At 47.9% G+C, this 20,054-nt stretch overlaps 1 protein-coding gene across 3 annotated transcripts in view; it reads left to right on the forward strand.

Annotated features, from left to right (window-relative positions):
* Positions 1-20,054, forward strand: part of DPYSL2 (dihydropyrimidinase like 2) — a 143,581-nt gene that overhangs the window by 69,450 nt on the left and 54,077 nt on the right. For all 3 annotated transcript variants that reach the window (XM_004046807.5, XM_004046806.5, XM_019032275.4), the window contains exon 3: positions 80-264. In XM_004046807.5, coding sequence (XP_004046855.1) covers positions 80-264 — 185 coding nt within the window. The remainder of the gene's footprint in view (positions 1-79; positions 265-20,054) is intronic.

Raw genomic sequence — 20,054 nt, forward strand, 5'->3', positions numbered from 1 at the left:
GGTTAGTGAAAGTAGCTGTCAGATCCCATTTGAGTCCACGTTTCATTTACAACCCTTATCACCAATCCTGTTTATTTAGGCAAATAGGAGAAAATCTGATTGTGCCAGGAGGAGTGAAGACCATCGAGGCCCACTCCCGGATGGTGATCCCCGGAGGAATTGACGTCCACACTCGTTTCCAGATGCCTGATCAGGGAATGACGTCTGCTGATGATTTCTTCCAAGGAACCAAGGCGGCCCTGGCTGGGGGAACCACCATGATCAGTAAGAAGCTTAAAAATCATCATTGTAGTGCTTAGGAAGTGTGAGAGTTTGCAAATAAGTCTGTGTTGTTTGATTCTCTCCTTCTAAAACTTGCTGTCCTGAGCCACAGTTCAATCTACCAAATAAGGGGGTGAGGATGTGTTAACCATTTGTCTTATTTATTTATGCTCATTTTCTGTGAAATTTTAAGTTCTCCCATTGAACTAGAGAATATGGTTCTAAGGAGTTTGGTAAGATGAATGACTTCTTGCTTTCTCTCCATGTGGACTTTTGTCTTCCTTGACCCTAGAATGTGATTTGGTTTTGAAAACACGGCATTTGAAGTCATCTTCAATGCCACCAACTTTAAGCCATTGAGCATAAGTATTTGATTGAGATTTTCAGAAAAATTCCTAAGAGTGCTTCTTTTTAGGATGAGGATGGGCTGCAACAAATGAAATGCTGAAGCAGGAACTCCTGTTCCTCTGATATGAAAATCAAATGGAGGCGATACTCTCTAGGCTGAGTTTAACATAAAAGGAATTGGGCAGCCCTGTCTGGAGGGGGACCCACAGGTAATTGTCTTTTAGATATGAAAATTGCTGACACCCACAGCTGGGTGCCCCTTACGTATTGCTCCAAGGGCTTTGTGCTTTTTTTTTTTGAGACAGAGTTTCTCTCTTGTTGCCCAGGCTGGAGTGCAATGGTGCAATCTGGGCTCACTGCAACCTCTGCCTCCCCGGTTCAAGTGATTCTCCTGGCTCAGCCACCTGAGTAGCCAGGACTACAGGCATGCACCCCCACGCTTGGTTAATTTTGTATTTTTAGTAGAGACGGGGGTCTTCCATGTTAGTCAGGCTGGTCTCGAACTCCCGACCTCAGGTGATCTGCCTGCCTCGGCCTCCCAAAGTGCTGGGGTTACAGGCATGAGCCACCGTGCCTGGCCGCTTTGTGCTTTTTGTTTAACTAAATCTGAACTGTATTCACAGCACTGTGACACAGCACACATAATATTAAGAGTTTGCTTGTGAACTGCTAGATTCCAGCATGCCCACTGATTGTCCTTTTGAAAAATGTCATTTTGTTTTTGAGGAGGTGGGCAAGCTGCATAGTGGCCCGTCAGATACATATTTTAAAAAACAGATTGCATCCAAGAGTGACAGTCAACGTGGAGTCTGTCATATATGAAAAGATAGCAGTTCAATTCAGAAGAGGGTCTAAGTAGAAAGAACTTAGCTGTTTCTGCTATAGAAAAACCTTTCTTACTGGTTATTTTTCCGAGTGGTGGTCTTTTTGCTTGTGGCTTTGGGGTCTATCTGGAAGCTTCTTTTCTATCTTGCCTGAGCTAGAGGAATGTTGCCCTGCCATCCCCTCCTAGTCTGAGTTCCCCCGCATTTTAAATCACAACTCATCCTCTGGCATTCTCTCTGTCCTGGCCCTCAGGGTCTGAAGCATCAGGAACAGCTCTCTCCTGTTTCAGCTTTCTTGGCACCACTGAGAAAAGCCTCCAAGTGTAAGCCTTGCGACTTGTGTCTTGCTGCACATGTTGCCCTTTAACCTAGTGGGTGCCATGTTCCAGGGATGTCGGGGGGAGTTTTCATGCACACCTAGGGAGAGCAGAGCCTGCACCTTGTCAGTTGCTGGGGAATCACTGGCACCTGTGGGCGTTTCTGCCTCTCCTCCAGCGCGGATTGTGGAGAAACCCTTGAACTTGGAGAAGCTTAGACTGTTCGGGTGTCAACCAGGAAGGCCAAGTCAGGGTGATCATCTGCCTCAGTTTGGAGTTCACAGGGAGACCCTGCAGGCCCCTGGATTGGTCACAGACAGTCAATAAGCCATTAAAAACAATATTTCTCTGGCTGGGCGCCATGGTTCATGCCTGTAATTCCAGCACTTTGGGAGCCTGAGGTGGGTAGATCACTTGAGATCAGGAATTTGAGACTAGCCTGGCCAATATGGCGAATCTACTACAAACAGAAAAATTAGCTAGGCATGGTGGCATGCTCCTGGAGTCCCAGCTACTTGAGAGGCTGAGGCAGGAGAATCTTTGAACCTGGGAGGCGGAGGTTGCAGGGAGCTGAGATTGCACCACTGCACTCTATCCTGAGCAATAGAGTGAGACTCCGTCTCCAAAAAAAAACAAACAAAAAAATTCTCGAGTGAATGGTCAGTGTCATCTATCATTGGAGAGGGAAATGCCCCCAGCCAGGCGTTAGGAGTCTGGAGTGCTGGCCCCCTTCTGACACCGACTTGCCGTGTGACCTTGAGTCACTACCCTACTCTATGTTCTAGCTGTGCGTCTGCAGTGAGGGATTTGCGCTACATGACCCTGGAAGTCCTTTCCAGCCCCCTACATTCGGCGATTCACTGAAACTCTCACTGAAACTCAGAGAGATTTTGCCTGTCATCAAGTACACGTTGCTCAGCAGATACAGAAAGGCCCTGTTTTCTCTCACACTTGCTGGAAAGAACCCCTCAGCCCACCATCTCCTGTCCTGCGTTCCTGGGTCTGCCTCTTCCCTCCACACGCTCGCCCTGCGCTTTGGCCCCCACTCTTGTTTTTGAGTCTTTCCTGCCTTCCCTTCCCCACCACAGGAGCATCACCTTCTTGCCACCACCCTGAATTTCTCTTTCGTCTTCCCCCTCAGCGGCTGTAGCCTTTTTTCCATTCATCCAGATGGGTTCCTTCTGTTTAGGGACGAGGGACATCCCCCTCTGAGTGCAGCACCTGGCCCAGGGAGCTCAGAAGAGTCAGCAGATGGCCTTATGGGCAGGTGGTCCGGAAAGGGGAGTGAGGAGTCTGACCGCCTGCTCTGCTTCCTTGGCCAGAATGCTATGGCATTTGCACGGAGGCTGTGTGATGCGATCTGGCTATAGAGTGGGGCATCCAATGAGTGAACCTCAAGGAATAAAAGTCATCAGAGGGGGCAGTGTATGGTTAGCATTGTGACCCCCAAATGCCATTGCTTTTATAGCCTGAGAAAAGTACTAACTACTTTTGCAAATAACCACCTATGGTTACTGACCTCTGTAGAATTTCTGCTAGCCTGCCTTTCCCCGGGGGAGGGAATGGTAATAATACAGGTGAGGAACTGAGGAATTTTTATCCTTTTTCTGTTTGCTGACCAGACGTTCTGCATTGCTTTAAGTGAGTGAGTGGCTGGGATTTGCTTCACAGAGAAGGAGGCCTTGCAAAGAGAAATAGCTTAATGCCACTTCATTGGCACCTAAGACCTGCTGCTTTCTTTGATTTAATATATTGAGTCCAGAAAGAAATGCTTGGGGCACTTTGAAAACTTCACAGGCCCACTGCTGCTTGCTGAAATAAACAATTGAAGTGAATTGGTACAAAAATCTCCCTCTTCCTCCCAACTCCCTGCCGCCCCGCCCCTGGGCACTCCACCCTCCTGGCTTTCTGGCCTTCTCCAGACCATGTCACCATGTCACCTGCCCTCACGGGTAAATCCTCGCCTGCCTCCCTGCTGGCTCTGTGTTTCCCAGGTCACAGGCCCTGGAGACTCCTTTCTGTCTGAAATGGCGCCGCGTGTAGAGGAAAACACAGCCAAATATTCTCGGTTTAAAAAAGGAGATGGCATGTCAGCAGCAGAAGATAATATTATTGCCATTAAACAGAGCCTGCTATTGAGAATCACACAATGAGATCTTTATGAGGCGGACTCAGTGTGGAGCAGGGGGAACGCCCTTTGCCCTTTCCACCCAGTGGTGGGTGGGCAGAGACTGCAGACATACCCTGCAGGCGGCATCCAGACCGGCTGAGGGGTTGCGGGGGCGGCGGCATTGCTGCTTGGGGAAAACCCTACGGACTTCCCAGGGCCTTCATGGTCATTTGAGTTCAGGATCTCAGAGTTTCTAGGAAGCAGCTGGGAACAGTTACCTCTATTTTATAGAGGGGAAGACTGAGGCCGGAAGGACAGACATGACTTGCCAACACTTACCCTGTGCGTCGGTGCAGGTGGCCAGGTGTGGAACATACACCTGTAGCTCTGGCCTCACCGCTTGCCCTGGGGCCACCTTTGCTCTCAGCCTCAGTGGCCTCATCTGCAAAATGGGGCAAGTTTTGACAAAGGTGGACTGTGGTGGCATCACAACAGCATCTGCCCAGTAGTGAGCACTACCACGTGGTAGCTATTGTCATTCCATCCTTGCTGGGTACTGGCACCCTCCCATCTCTTGTACACTGAGCTCTCCTCTCCCCCGCACGGCCGGAGAAACAGGCTGAGCTGCCACAGGGCTTGACCTGAGCATTCACTGAGAGCAGGCGCTGTCTAGGCGTGGCTGGCAGACTGTGTACTTTGTGTGTTGCTTCTGGGGGCTGCATCTTGAAACATTACACTTCCTGGGTCCCACCTTACCTGGTTAAAGTAGCAAATCTGCTGGTGGGGTCTGTGACTCTGTATTCGAATCTGGTGCTTGGGGAACTTTTTGAAAGCATGACTTTCAGGGGTCCATGCCAGATCTGCACACTCTGGATCTCCAGGGCTTGGGAACCACTGCTCTGAATGTCATTTCTGCTCACCTGAACTCCAGGCTCTCCCTAGAGGAGGTGCACCCTCAGGCACAACATACCCAGCAGGCTTCCTGGTCCCTGGGTAGCACCGCACAGCAGAGATGGGGACTGGACTCTAGCAGGGAGGAGGAGGGGAGGTGCTGCCGCCGCAGGGCTGGAAGGGGCCCTCCCTCCTGAGTACCAGCCTTGTCACTTCTCCCCTGGCTGTGGCTCCCTGGATATGCATCAGGCACCTCCATCCAACTGTCCCCAGTTGGACTCCCTGTCTGTTCCTTGCCGCTTTTCCGGTGCCCAGTCCTGGAGAGGGCTCGCTGGAGGTTGTGCTGGCGGTATCTGCAGAGTCATCCTAGCATCTTCATGTCCTCGTGCTGCCTTGAGTTGCTTTCATCTCTGTGTTACCTCTTGCACTCATTCCCTTACCCACACGGATTTGACTTTGGTCACCTCTTCCTGGATTTTGGCCCTGTCCTCTGAGGAGTCTTGCTGTCTGTCCCCCACCTCCTGCCTCTCGCCAGGCTGTTTTTCTGGTGCAGCTTTCATTGTGCTGCCTTCTTCCTCTGAAGCCTTCAGTGACTCCCTCTTGCTCAGAGAATCAGCCCAAGTGTCAGAACCCTCCACGACGTGGCCTATTCCTGCTGCCCCAGCCCAGACTTGCATTGTCATCTCAGCCAGGGATGCCCTCCCTTTCTTTCCCTGCTTCTAGAAGCTTCATCACCCTTGGTGGCCCAGCCTGGGTGCTTCCCATTCACTGATCTCCTCCTGTGATCTGTGGCTGCTGTGTGGCCTCTTCGCAAACATTGGGCTTTTATCCCACAGCCCAGGTGGCATTCAGCCTTGCGTGTGGTTCAATCAAGGCCCCTCTGTCTCTTACATTTTCCTATTTCCTGCCGCCTGGGCAGCCTCACTCCTCAGAGGCACTCTGTTAATGCCCATGGGTGAATGAATGAGTGAGTGAATGAATGAATGACTGAATACACTGACGATACTTGATATCCTGCTTCCTCTGAGTGATGCCAAGAGACTTAGTGTCACAAGGAGGGAGGAGGGTTTAGGTATCCGACGTGGACTGTGTTCACCCTGATGGAAGCTGTCGCTTGCTCAGCAGTGGCTCCCTCTGCAGCCCCAGCTCCCTGAGTCCCTGTGGTCAGATCTGGTCATGGTGGGGGAGGGTGGCAGAAAGGGGAAGCCGAGAGCCCAGGCATGGCCTGTGGTTGTGGATGGGACAGCTCCCTCTGTCCGGGCTGTTCTTCAGAAGAGGGTGGGAACAGCAGCTCTCTCATTGGTCCTCTTGTGAGAAAGCCTGCTCTCCAAGTACAGAGGGTCACAACATGGAGAAATCACATGGTCCCAGCACCACAGTGGACCCAGCAGTCATTCCCCCAAGTGCCTTGGGCTTGTCCCGGCTCTTCCTACTGAGCCTCCCCATGGAGGCAGGAGGGCTGGCAGGAAGGTGAGGTGGCTTCCTGAAGGGACGTGGCTCCTGAATGTCACTGCGGTACATCCACGGCTTGTCATTTGTTCATCCATGTGGCATGTGGGTTGCTCCCTCCTTATGGCGAGTACACATATGTGAACGCATGCACACACTGTAATATGGATGTGTCTGTAATTGATACTTTGATTATTCCCTTTGCAGCACTCATTTGACTCGGGTTAGAAAGTGTTTACAAAAGCGCCCGACCACATCAGACCCAAGTTTCAAAGTCCAGGACCAAAGTTGTTGCCACAAAATCTGCCTGTGGCCTGGCGATTAGAAAGCCACGTTATCCAATGGGCCATTGGTGTGGGCTGGGTCTCTGTGCTCCTCCCCTCATCCCCTCAGTCTCCACATGGTTGAGGTCACACATTTCTCCTAAGGACACGGGTGCCCTCTGCAAGCAGACGCCGGGGGCCTGGGTCCACTCAGGTGTCACTGCGTGAATCTCGGCCTTGAATGGCTGGACTGGAAGAATCCATCCACCCCCTTGGCATAGTTTGGGCTGATCTCATGCCTGGCACTGAGCAGAGCGGAGGGATCTCCTAATGCCTGGTGCGGTACAGGCGAAGGATGACGGAGCATCCTCAGAGACAGCACAGCTCTTCCCAAAGGTCCAGCACGCACACTTTACCGAATGCTTTTCTTGTGAAGGGAGTCATTGGGTTGGGCTAGCCAGGTAGGCTGGGTAGGCCTGTGGGGGTTAGGAACTTCTAGGCCCTTCCAGAAGCAAGGGCATACCCAAGTGGGTGTCTAGACTCTGTTTCGTGGACATTGTGGCAGTTATCATACTGTCCCAGGGTTTCTTGCCCCTACCTGGCCCTGGGAGCTGGCAGGTACAGTGCTGGAAAAGAGCCTGACTCACTGGGGCGGTGATCTTCCACCCCTTCAGGTGCCCTCATCCCAGTTCCTACTCTGCCTATGGGTGTTTTACATGGAGAGTCACAGCACTGGGGGTTTCCCAGAGCCTAGTCTCTGACTTGCCCTAGAGCTGGGTCACACAGACTGTTGGGAACTTCCTGTCGATCCTGCTGGCCTGATTGACAGCTGGAACCGGGAGTGGAGGTGGGGCCCATGGGAATGCTAGGCTCCAGCAAGTTCTGCCTGACCTTTGGATGTGAGGGTCAGTCATTCAGTGGTCGGGTCTCAGGGTTCCTTATTGCTAGATGAAAGCTTCCACGACACACATGTGTCTAAGTGTGCCCTTGTCCTATGTCCTGGCTGAGTGAGTTGGGCAGAGACTTCTGAGGACAGCGATCGTGGCCTCTCCATTTTTCTAAGGCCCCTGCATGCCCGGAGCTGGCTGTGGGGGCAGCCGGAGAAGCTGCCCAATGAGTCTGATGGGAGCCAGACCCGTTACTCCTTCTGCTCACGATAGCTTTAGCATTGTTGTCCCGGGGCAACCCTTTCTCATGTGAAACCTTGCGTGGAACCCCCTCCACCTGAGACATGAGACTGATGAATGCAGAACTGCTCTGGTTGGAATGGTGAGTGGCAGGTGGGCTGTGGGGGAGTCCAGATCCTCTCCGCTTTCTCTTTGTCATCCCCCCATGGCAGCCCCTCTGCCTCTGGAGAATCCCAGAGCTTGGGGAAGCACAGGATGGAAACCACCCCATCCTGGCACTGCCTCCCTCTCTGCCCACCTCCCCTGCAAAGCTTGCAATGCGATTGGTCCTGGTGTAGCCTCCGTGTTGAGTTGTAGGGGAAAGGGTGTTTAGTAAGCAGGCATATACCCACGGAGTCGCTTAAGAAAACACCTAACCACACTGTAAGTTTTTAGTAGTTTCATTTAATATCCCTCTCTCTGTTCAAGACAGGAACCAGGGTAGAGCACCTGTTTCATTTTCCCTGCCTAGGTTTGGGTTGGTTTTCTTAGCTTTTTATGACAGCCCATAATAGGTGAGCATTCTGCCCTTTTTAAAAAAATTAATGGTGCAGAGAGTTTTATTTATTTATTTTTTAGAAACGGTGTCTCACTCTATCACCCAGGCTGTAGTGCAGTGTTGCGATCATAGCTCACTGCGGCTTTGAACATCTAGGTTGAGACAATCCTCTTGTCCCAGTAGTTGGGACTGTAGGTGTGCACCACTACACCCGGCTAATTTTTTACTTGTTAGTAGAGATGGGGTCTTGCTATGTTGCCCAGGCTGGTCATGAACTCTTGGCCTCCGTTGATCCTCCTGCCTTGGCCTCCCAAAGTGCTGGGATTACAGGCGCGAGCCACTGTGCCTGTTTGGTGCATTAGTTTTTTTTTTTTTTTTTTTTTTTCATTAAGACGGAGTTTTGCCCTTGTTGCCCAGGCTAGAGTGCAATGGCGCAGTCTCGGCTCACTGCAACCTCCACCTCCCAGGTACAAGCCATTCTCCTGTCTCAGCCTCTCAAGTAGCTTGGATTACAGGCATGCACCAACGTGCCCAGCTAATTTTTTTGTATTTAGTAGAAATGGGGTTTCACCATGTTAGTTAGGCTGGTCACGAACTCCTGACCTCAGGTGATCCACCCGCCTCGGCCTCCCAAAGTGCTGGGATTACAGGCATGTCCCACTGTGCCCGGCCGGTACATTAGTTTTAAAGGGAAGATTGACTGTGGGTGGCCAAGGGATTTGTGTTTTCTGACTTAACTATCCATGGCTCTGACCCCAAGTCACCCATTAAGGGCTGTTTCTCCCTTTTTTTTTCCTCTTCCTCCCCAAGCTGACCTTTCTCTTTCTTCTTAAGAAGTGATTACTGATTTCTTTGGGTTTTGAGTGTTCTGTCTTTGACTCTCTGTGATTGTTGGGTGAAGCCATTTGCTTAAATTCCTTGCTTTTAGAGCATCTTAACTGCCATGGTAATGATAAAGGGGAGTGACAGTGAGTAGAAATTAGAGTTCTTTCTGGTTAACCCATTTGGGAGGTAGCTTTCTTTGAATATGACTAAGTGTTCCCCCTAATGACAGAGAGGATGTTGCTGGGGGTTGGGTCGCGGTGGCTGAGGCTGCTGTCCAGTGAAGAGAATTTTGCAATGAACTAGGGCAGTGGTTTAAAAACCTTGACTGCACATTAGAATCCCCTGGGGAGTTGTAACAAAATGCAGAGACCAGACCTTCTGACTTAATTGTTCTAGGTGGGCCTGGCATTGGTCGTTTTGAAAGCCTCAAGGTGATAGCTGGGATTAAGAATCATGGATCCCAGTGCTTGTTCTGATAGTTGGACTTCTGTTGAAACCGAATGAATGTCTGCCAAGATTTTCTGAAACCCAAAGCTGCCCTCTGCTCCCTGCTTTGTCCTGTCCTCTTCACGAAGGGAGTGGGATCACACTGTTGCTATCTGGCCAGGGTGGAGTCTACAGCCAGATGCTCCCCAGAAGCTTAACCATGGAGGGGCTGAGCTAATTGTCGCCAGAAAGAGCCTCCTCCTTCAGTTGCTGTCCTTGGTGTTCGGGAAGGTTTTACTTGGCTAATTCCCTAAAAGGGCACTGGTTAGGACTTGGAGTAAGTGGTGATGAGCAGGAGCAGGGCTGGCTGGTGGGACAGGGTGGGTGCCGGGGGCAGAGGGGAACTGGAATGTGGACTGCTGTCCCCAGCCTGTGGCCACCTGCTGTGCTGGTTTCCCTGAGAAAACCCTACTGTCTTTAAGTTGAATCTGTAGTGTTTATGACCTAATCACTCTCTAATGATAGGTCAGGACTGGAATCTTTCCTTGTGGGGAGGCTGTGAGACAAAAATCAAAAGGGCCTGATAATAACATAGAATCACGGACTCTTAAGGCAGCCATTCACCTCCTTCCCAGCCCCGCTCCCACAGCTGGGCACGGTTTATTGGACGAGGCTTCAGAGGATGGGATTGTAAGTAACTCAACAGGACAGGATGGGAGCGCTCCAAGAATCAGATCTAAGTTTAACTTCCCTTTCTAGTGCTTTCTGTCTGAGAGTGATCATCCTAATGTGTTTCTAGATGGCTATTTCCACATCTGTAAAATGGAGACAATCAATTCTTATGTCTTACGACTATGGAAAAAGTTAGTTTTTTTGTGCCATACTGTTTAAAAGTAATCATTGTGACACCTTTGGAACACGTGTGAAAAGATCTCCCTCTCTCTCTCTCTCACACCTGTCTGTATCCATCTTTATCTTTTTATCATCTATCTCTATCTATCTATTAATATATATTTATCTATCTAGCATGACCTGGGATAGGTGAATTCTATAGCCAGGTGGCCTCCAGAAGCTTACGAAATGATCGTCTACCAAATCTACCATCTATCTATTTCCCTACCTACCTATCATTTATCTACTCTATCTATATATTGATATATATCTGTCTGGTCTATATCTATCTTGATATGACATCTGTCTGTACCTATGATCTATCATCTCTATTTAATCTATCATCTCTATATCTATTATCACTTATCTGTTTTACTTATCCTAATCTATCATTAATCTATCATCTTTCTAATCTATCTGTATATATCTATTGTTTACCTAATCTATCAATTGACCATTCATCTGTTCATCTTTCATATACCAAAGATGCAGTTGCATGCCACCTGATTCCAGATGGGTTATCTCACTTCACTGTCACTTGGTGAGATCAGGAAGAGGTATCAAGGATTGTTTCAGCTTCAAACCTATGTACATGAGTTTGTGTTTTTAACATAGCAGGAAAAACAACGATGTATAAGAAGCTTTCTTATTGGCTGGGCATGGTGACTTATGCCTGTAATCCCAGCACTTTGTGAGACTGAGGTGGGAGGATCACTTGAAGGCGCCAGGAGTTCAAGACCAGCCTGGGCAGCAGAGTGAAGCCTTGTCTCTACCAAAATCAATCAATCAATCAATCAATAACTAAAAATAAAAATAAAAAATTAGCTGGGCGTGGTGACACACACCTGTAGTCCCAGCTGCTCGGAGGCTGAGGTAGGAGGATTGCTTGAGCCCCGGAGTTTGAGGGTGCAGTGAGCTGTGATTGTGCCACTGCACTTCAGTCTGGGAGACAGTGAGACCCCATCTTAAAAAAAAAAGGTGTAATGTAGCTTATAGGGCTTATAATCCTGTAAGAAGGCTTCTTATGCAAGAAAATAAAAATTTTACTTTTCGCTATTTTTTTTTTCCTCCTCCAAATAATCTGTGGAGAATTTGGAGCCTGATTTTCTTGACAACACATCTGGCCCTGCAGATGTAAAGCAGTGTTCCCAGAAAACAGCCCGTCAAATCAATAACTCTTGCTATCTTTGAATTTTCAGCCTTTTTTGGCATTCAAATGAGGCCAACTTTATAAGTGTCCATTGCTGTGCTGTTGAATTCAAGCCCCTCCGTTTTTCATGGTGGATTCCTTGCATTGTCTGCTAGGGGGGTTGCATTCCTCGCTGAACCAGACCTCTGCCCTCTTCCCCCCTGCCCTGCAGTTTGCTGAGCTTCCAGGCAGGGCTGCAGGGTCGTGCTGCTGGAAGTATTGGTGACAAATTCTTCCCCAGTGGGTGTTTCGGCTAAGGAAGCATTTAGTCATGTAGGGCCTACCATGCCCAGCAGTGCAGCGTGGGAGAGGCCTGGCAGAGGGCAGAGCTCTCTTCTCTCCAGCCGGGTGTGGCTGGTGGCTCCTTCCTCTTTTGTAGTGTCAAACCAAGGGATAGTATGGACCCAGCAGAACTGAAAGCAAAGGGAGGACCCATTATTAGCCAGTTCTGGCAGAGGCGAGCAGCTTCTTTGTGTGGACAGGCATATCTCATGCCTTTTTGCTTCAGCTGGGAGTTTGTTTTTTTTTTTAATTACTGTTATTTATTTATTTAGTACCTTAGCTCATTAGCTGCAGAAATCACAGGGGATGAAAAAGCAGGTAGGATGGGTCCATCCTTAAAGCAAGGAGAGAGTTGAATGAGGAAATTGTCCCTGAGGCCTTGACAGATATTTTGGAGCCAACTCTGAGCCCAGTGAGGGAGGACCTAATCTCTTGGAGGAAGTGCAACTTTAGCTTCAGAGTTTTAAATGGAAACTGGGCAGAAAGCCACAGCTTGGGCACAGCATTGGTGGCGTGTTGTTGTGTCACTTTGCACAGTTAGATGGGGCATCAGCCCTCTTTGTAGGATGAACGTTTAGGTTCTTGTCCAAACGAATACACTTCTATATCCTACTAATAATGATTGCAGGACAGCAGTGCAAAGCAGGGCTGTCCTAGGCAAACCCAGGCATCTGTCACTCTAAAGGACACGTGTTGAGTCCTTTTATCCTCCAATGAGCTCGGGAGGGGGATGACCCTAGCAGTTGCTCTCTGGACCTCTCCACAGACCTGCCGGGAGTCATGGGTAGGAGTTGTGTGATTCTGTCCTTTTCACAAGAGGTGGTTAGAAGAAAGTGAGGAGTTTGGAGGGAGCAGATAATTGATATCATTTATCGGGAATCTGTGGGACGCAAACCCTGCATACACCATTTCTAATCCTTCCATCAACCCCGAAGATAGATAGGCTTATCCTCCTGTTATAAATGAAGTAATGAGAAGTCCAGAGAAGTGAAATGACTTGCCTGAAGCCACAGAGCCTGCAAGTGCGAGGGCTGGGATTCCAATCCAAGCTCTGGGCCAATGGCCCTTGCATATCCTAGAATGCGAGAGGAACGTTTGTTTTGTAGCAGTTAGACAGCCTGCTCATGAAAGCTGCTTTGTGCCCAGCCTTGTGCCAGGTGCTTTACAACAATCCCAGACACAGCACCCACCTTGAGTTTGCCCTCAGGTACAGGGCTCCTATCCATCCTGGAAGAACAGAAAGATTTTGGTGTTCAAGTTTTATCCTGCCCTTCCATCCACCTGTTATTTAAAAGTACTTTTTCTGTAATATATAGGCAGAAAATGATCAGATATCATACGTCTCCTACTAAGTGGGAGGCTGCACCCAGCATGGAAGATGCTCACCAAGACGGTGGTATATTAGGTGTGTCTTCTCTCCTACAGAAGCCCTGGATTGATGCCCTAGATCTCCCCTTGCATCCCAGAGGGGGATTTGGAGAGCAATCAAGAGGAGTAACTGATGCCATGCATTAATCAACTGAACTTAATCCTTCTTCTGGGAGGCCCGGGAGCCTTCTTCCATGCGGGGCCAGATTGAGCTGATTTCTGTCAAGTAGGCTGCTCTGAGGTTGCCTTGCCCTTGCCTGGCTCTCATCTTTTGCATTTCTCTGAATCGCTTTGGTGTGGGCTTTTATGAGGTTCATTAGGCTCAGCACCTCCCATGTCTGCTTGGGAAACACCACGGGCAGATGGCATTTTTCTTTTCTTTTTTTTTGGATACAGAGTCTCCCTCTGTTGCCTAGGCTGGAATGCAGTGGCTTGATCTCAGCTCACTGCAAGCTCCGCCTCCCAGGTTCACGCCATTCTCTTGCCCCAGCCTCCCAGGTAGCTGGGACTACAGGTGCCCGCCACCACGCCCAGCTGATTTTTTGTATTTTTAGTAGAGATGGGGTTTCACCATTTTAGCCAGGATGGTCTCGATCTCCTGACCTTGTGATCCACCCGCCTCGGCCTCCCAAAGTGCTGGGATTACAGGCAAGAGCCACTGTGCCCGGCCTCTTTTTTTTTTTTTTTTTGAGGAGGGGCAGAGACAAGGAGGAAGATCAGACAATTTCTCAGAGTTGGAATTGTGTTCTGGGTATTGTTTTTCTCCTTTATGGAGATAATCCAGGGAGAAACATGAAGTGTAATGGAAAGAATTTGAGGCCCAACCTTCTTGATGATGCATCTTCACGGAGCTGGGAGACCTTCGTGCCAGGGTTGACTCTGCTGCTTATTAGCTCAGGCTCAGTGCCCCACGGCTTGGTCCTGGTTTTCTGAATCGTCAGAAGCACCTGGATCAGCATGTCTTGCATAATAGGGTTGCTTTGAGGATCTAGGGAGGTGGTGGTTATGGCAGGGCTTGGACAAATTACATGTATGGGGGAGTAGCCCCTTCACCCCAGTTTTGCTCCTGACAGTTGAAGCTTTTTATATTGATGCGTGGCTACTGTGGTATTCGAAGGGCTAAATTTGTTTTGTGACTTTTGCCTTCAGCAGCCATCGCATTACATCATCTACCTTTTCTCATGTTCTTCTGTCGTCGAGAATCAATTAAAATGGTCAGCATTGCTATGAAATGGTTTATTTTTTTGTGGATGTTTTAGAGCTCCTCCTCTCCATCTCCTGAATTTCTTTCCTTGCTAAGCCTATTCAGCTCTGTTTTTTAGAGAGTTCTTTCCCCCCATGCTCTATGAAAACATATTTTCCATGTTAAAAAAGGAAGATCCATGTTGCTGTACTTAATGCTTCATGTTTTAGAATGTTAGTGCCAGCAGAAAGCACCAGGAGACACCCAATGTGCCCCCACCTTGGTGAGCACCTTTCCCCCAGGCACAGTCCCTGCTTACGGGAGATTTGAGGCATTTGATCATTTTTTCCCTTTAGCTTACAGCACAAAGTACTTTGAAATAAAGATTGGCTCACAGGGCAGGTTGAAGCTTCAACACCAAAATCTCTCTGTTCCTTGTGGGTGGATGGGAGCCTGACACCTGATTACAAGCTCCAGATGAAGGGCAGGTTTGAGACTTACACCTTGTTTATTGCAATCTTTCTTTCATTTTGCAGGCAGTGGGGGTGGGGGAATGAAAGCCCAGAAAGGGATGTGGCACTCGGGCAGGACGGGGGCTGCTTCTGTGCCTTTTCCCCACTGTGCGTATTCTTAGCTGCGCAAGTGTCATGCATGTGCATTTAGCTCACACCCAGCGGGAGTGCCCTTCTTGTGAAGGAAGCTCGTTCTCTACCGAAAAGCTCACTTTTCAGAGAAGAGCTGGAGAAGGCCTATTGTCCATCTTAGTCCTGAAATATGAGTTTTCATTCCATGGCAAGTCCTTTTAATGAAAGATGGACTGGAGAAGCTGATGCATAGAAAAGAAATAGGTTCTTTTATGTAGAGGGGGAAAGTGTCCACTCTGCGGTATTTCCTGGGTCCTGTGGCTTGTAGGCATTTGAACTGTTTTGTCTTGGTTCTGAGAGAGTCAGATGATTCAGAAGCTGTGTTCTGCTGAACATTCCTGCCTTCTTGACAGAAATCCCCTATTTCTGTGGTCCCCCTGGCAGATAAAGGTGGCCCCTACTGACTTGTAGGATTTCTGTCCATGATTGTGTCTGAAATGTCATTTTTTCTGGTTGTTTTCCCTCTTCATGTATTAGCTTGGCTCTTTCTTCTGCTCTTTGTCTTTAAGGTAATTTGCAAAGGTCACACTATTCTTGCTTCTCCTTAGAAATGTCATAAGGGATTTTCAAAGAAAGAAAATTTCTGAGTAAGAGTATCTCCCTCCCCTCACCTCCCCTCCCTCCACTCCTCTCCCCTCTTTTCCCCTTCCCACTTCCTCCTTTCCTTTCTTTCTCTCGCTCTCTCTCTTTCTTATTTATGTTAGCTTACATGAGTATACTGACTCCAAAAATTCTTGATCCTACTACTGCACTCCAGCATGGGTAATAGAGCAAGACCCTGTCTCAAAAAAATAAATAAATAAAAATAAAAAATCTTAAAAAAATTTAGATATGATTTGTATACCCTCAGATTCACTCTCTGAAAGTGTATAACTCAGTGCTTTTTAGTATATTCACAGAATTGTGGAAGCATCACTACCATCTAATTTCAGAACATTCTTACCACCCCAAAAAGAAACCCTACCAATTATCAGCTGCTCCCCATTCCCCACCTCTCCCCTTGCACCCCTAGCCCATGGCAACCACTACATTTCTATAGCGTTGCCTGTTCTGGACATTTCATATAAATGGAATAATACAATATGTGGCCTTTTATATCTGGCTTCTTTCCCTTAGCATAATGTTTTCAAGGTTTATCCAAGTTGTAATATGTATCAATACTTCATGCCTTTTTATGGTCGAATAATATTACATTTATGGGTAGACCACATTTTGTTTGCCCATTCATTGATGGATGGCATTTGGGTTGTGTCCACTGTTTTGGCTATTGTGCATGAATAATGTACATTTGTGGGCAAGCATTTGTGTGGGCGTGTGTTTTCTGTTCTCTTGGGTATATACCCAGGAGTGGAATTGTGGGGTCATGTGGTCATTCTATGTTTAATTTTTTTTTTGGCCATGTTACTGGCAAATATGTTTAACTTTCTGAGCAACAGTCAGACTGTTTCCCAAAGTGGCTGTGCTATTTTACACTCCCACCAGCAGTGTGGGAGGGCCCCGGTTTCTTCGCATCCTTGCCAACACTTGCTATTGTCTGTCGTTTTGGTTATAGCCATGCGAGTGGGTGTGAGGTGCTGTGTCATTGTGGCTTTAATTTTAGGCTTTATTTTGAGGCCCGTGTACTCATTCACTGACTCCTAGTCACATTTATCTTGACCTGTGATGTGAGAACTTGGTTTGAGTGTGTTTTCCCTACCCTGCGCTGGCACATCTGGTGTGGCAAGTGCAAAGATGTTTGCAGAGATGAGAACGAGTACCTGCAACCAGGGGTCCCCAGAAAGGCAGCCCTCTTAGCTCTCCCCACTGAGGACCCTTGAGCCCTCCCTCTAGGGCTCACCATTTGTGGCTGGCTGGAATGGCTACCTCCATTCCCTTGAGCCTGGCACCGCTCCTCCAGATTTGCTCTGATCTCACTGCATGGCTGAGAGTAAATCCTGTTTTGCTCCCTTTTGTGAGCCTTCTTCTTTCTGCTTCCTGATGGGGTGGGCAGGTAGGTGGTTCCATGCTGGGGAGGGAACTTGGCAGAGGCCCTATTAGCCTCTTCCTCCAGTGTCACCCTTCTGACAGCACACAGCCTGTGGGGTCCAGGCACTCTCAGCCATGATATGGACCATCTCCAGGGCCAGTCCATTCCTGCCGCTGATGGAGATTCCCTCCTGATCTCCAGAGGGCAGAGGAATCAGAATAGTTTCCTTCTACATTTGTAGTTTGCAGGAACCATTGCTCACAGCTGCTCCCTCCTTGGATGCTATACCCTCACTCTGTAAGGTAGGGTGGGAAATGTCGCCTACTTTACCCATGAGAGCATCGCAGAAGGGAGAGGCTGAGGGACTTACCCAACTAGTGTGAGGCTGAATGAGGACTCAGATGATGGTCATCTGGCTCCGGGGCCAGCACTTAATCCTGCTGGGTATGTTCCTGGGCCCTCTCTTTTTTTGTTTTTGTTTTTGTTTTTGTTTTGTTTTGAGACGGAGTCTCGCTCTGTCCCCCAGGCTGGAGTGCGGTGGCGCCATCTCAGCTCACTGCAAGCTCCGCCTCCCGGGTTCACGCCATTCTCCTGCCTTAGCATCCCAAGTAGCTGGGACTACAGGTGCCCACCAACATGCCCGGCTAATTTTTTGTATTTTTAGTAGAGATGGGGTTTCACCGTTTTAGCCAGGATGGTCTCCATCTCCTGACCTTGTGATCCGCCCTTCTCGGCCTCCCAAAGTGCTGGGATCATAGGCGTGAGCCATGGCGCCTGAGCCCTCTCTTATAGGAACTTCAGGTGCTAATGTTGGGGGATTTAGGAGGACGAGAGAGACCTTGGGTTGAAACAGGAGAATTTTTACTGAGTGTACTCAGGCCCAGCTGACTTACGTTTAAAAGACTGGGCCCGGAACAAAGACAGTACTTGACTTTTATATATATTTTATAAAAGGGGATGGGCTAGCTTGAAATAAGCTCATAGTGATGCGAAAGCAGGGATATTGAGGCAGGACAAAGACAGGATTGTATATGACTGTTGCCAAGCAACCTAGATGTTTGTTATTTAGGTTTGCCTGGGCAAAGGCTTATTTTATAACCTTTATTATGGTGCCCAGGCAGCTGTAGTTTAGGCTTATTTAGGCTTTTTATGACTTTTGTTGTATTTTTTAGATAAAACAGAATACTTGAAGTTACTAGTTATAGAGAACAGGAATTTATAAATTTATTTTATAAAACAAAGGAATTTTTTTTTTTTTTTATGTTGAGGGAGTGCTGCGAGAGTTTTTAGGAGCGTATTAGATAATATTATTAAGACTTTTTTGGGTCTGGGCCGTGCCTTTGCTGCCTTTGGGACAAGTTAGCTTAATACAGGAAAACTTATTTTTTTTTAATTTTATATAAAAATTCTCCTGTTTCAACCCGAGGTCTCTCTTGTCCTCCTAAATCCCACAACGCTAAGCGTGGTTCCCTTAAGTGCACTGGATTCAAGGTGACTTTGTCCTTGCTTTTGGATGTTTTGGATGTAACAGCGATGAGATGGCCCCTCCCAGAACTGAGAATGGAGAGTATTATGCTAGACACCTGAGGCTGCAGTGATGTGGGCTGATGGAGGGGTGTCAAGGAGAAAGCATGTGGTCACCTTCACAGCACCATCACAGCCTTTGGTTTGTTTAAACAAAGTGAATTAGTGTTGTGGTTTCTGCTGCTAAGAAAACCCTGTTCGTTTATTTATTCACCTATTCATTCATTCATCCATTCATTTATTCATTTATTCATTTATTCATCCATTCATCCATTCAGCTGACATTTATTGGCCATCTGGCAGGTGCTGATCTGGGCATTAGAAGTACAGATAAGGTCCTCTTTTCAAAAAACTTCTTGTCTATTGGGAAGACCTACAAAGAAAAGATGAAAATGAAATGTGAAGATTGCTGTACTAAGGTTCCAGTGGAACAGAGAAGAGAAATCTTTAAAATCTGCCTGGGAGAGCCAAGAGAGGCTTCAGCCAATAGGTCCTATGTGAGCTGACCCTTGAAAGCCGGCTCAAATTTTACCCTGGGGTGGATTTCACCTGTGGGGTGGGCAGGAGAAGGGAGTGTCCACCCAAGAGAGAGATGTGTGCAGAAGAATTTGGTAGATGAGAGTCTGGTGTATTTTATAATTTAGACTCCGGATTTGACCATAGGATGTTTGAGTTCTACCTTCATGGCTTGCTAGCTGGGCAAGTGACTTTTCGTTTCTCGGAGCCACAGTTTTCTTTCTTCTTTATTTATTTGTTTTTATTTTTATTATTTTTTTTGAGACAGAGTCTCGCTCCATCTCCCAGGCTGGAGTGCAGTGGCCCGATCTCGGCTCACTACAACCTCCACCTCCCGGGTTCAAGCGATTCTCCTGCCTCAGCCTCCTGAGTATCTGGGACTACAGGTGTCTGCCACCACACCCGGCTAATTTTTGTATTTTTAGTAGAGACGGGGTTTCACCATATAGGCCAGGCTGGTCTCGAACTCCTGACCTTGTGATCCGCCCGCCTTGGCCTCCCAAAGTGCTGGGATTACAGGCATGAGCCACCGCGCCCGGCTCTTTCTTCTTTATTTTATAGTGGTAACATACATAACACAAATTTTACCACTCGAACTATTATTAAGTGGGCAGTTCAGTGGCATTAAGTGTATTCACATTGTTGTACAGTCATCACCGTGGTCCATTTCCAGAACTTTACCATCATCCCTAACTGATCATCATCCCTAAACTGTTCCCATTAAACACTAACTCCCCATTCCCACCTTTCTCTAGCCCCTGGTGGCCCCTATTCTATTATACTTGTTTCTATGGATTTGACTGTTCTAGGAACCTCATGTAAATATATATGCTTACATTGCAGAATGGCCCCAGTGTTCACCTATGTGATAGCCTGTGTCAGAATTTCCTTTTTTTATGGATAATATTTCATCGTATATATAGACCATATTCTGTTTATCCATTCATCCATTGATTGATAGATACATGGGCTGCTTCCACCTTTTGGCTGTTGTAAATAATACTGCTATGAACATGAGTGTGCAAATATCTAGTCAAGTCCCTGCCTTCAACTCTTGGGTGTGTGCCCGGAAATGGAATTGCTGCATCATACGGTAATTCTGCACCACAGTT

Source organism: Gorilla gorilla, chromosome 7, assembly GCF_029281585.2.
Source record: "Gorilla gorilla gorilla isolate KB3781 chromosome 7, NHGRI_mGorGor1-v2.1_pri, whole genome shotgun sequence".
In the NCBI taxonomy this organism is placed as follows: domain Eukaryota; kingdom Metazoa; phylum Chordata; class Mammalia; order Primates; family Hominidae; genus Gorilla; species Gorilla gorilla.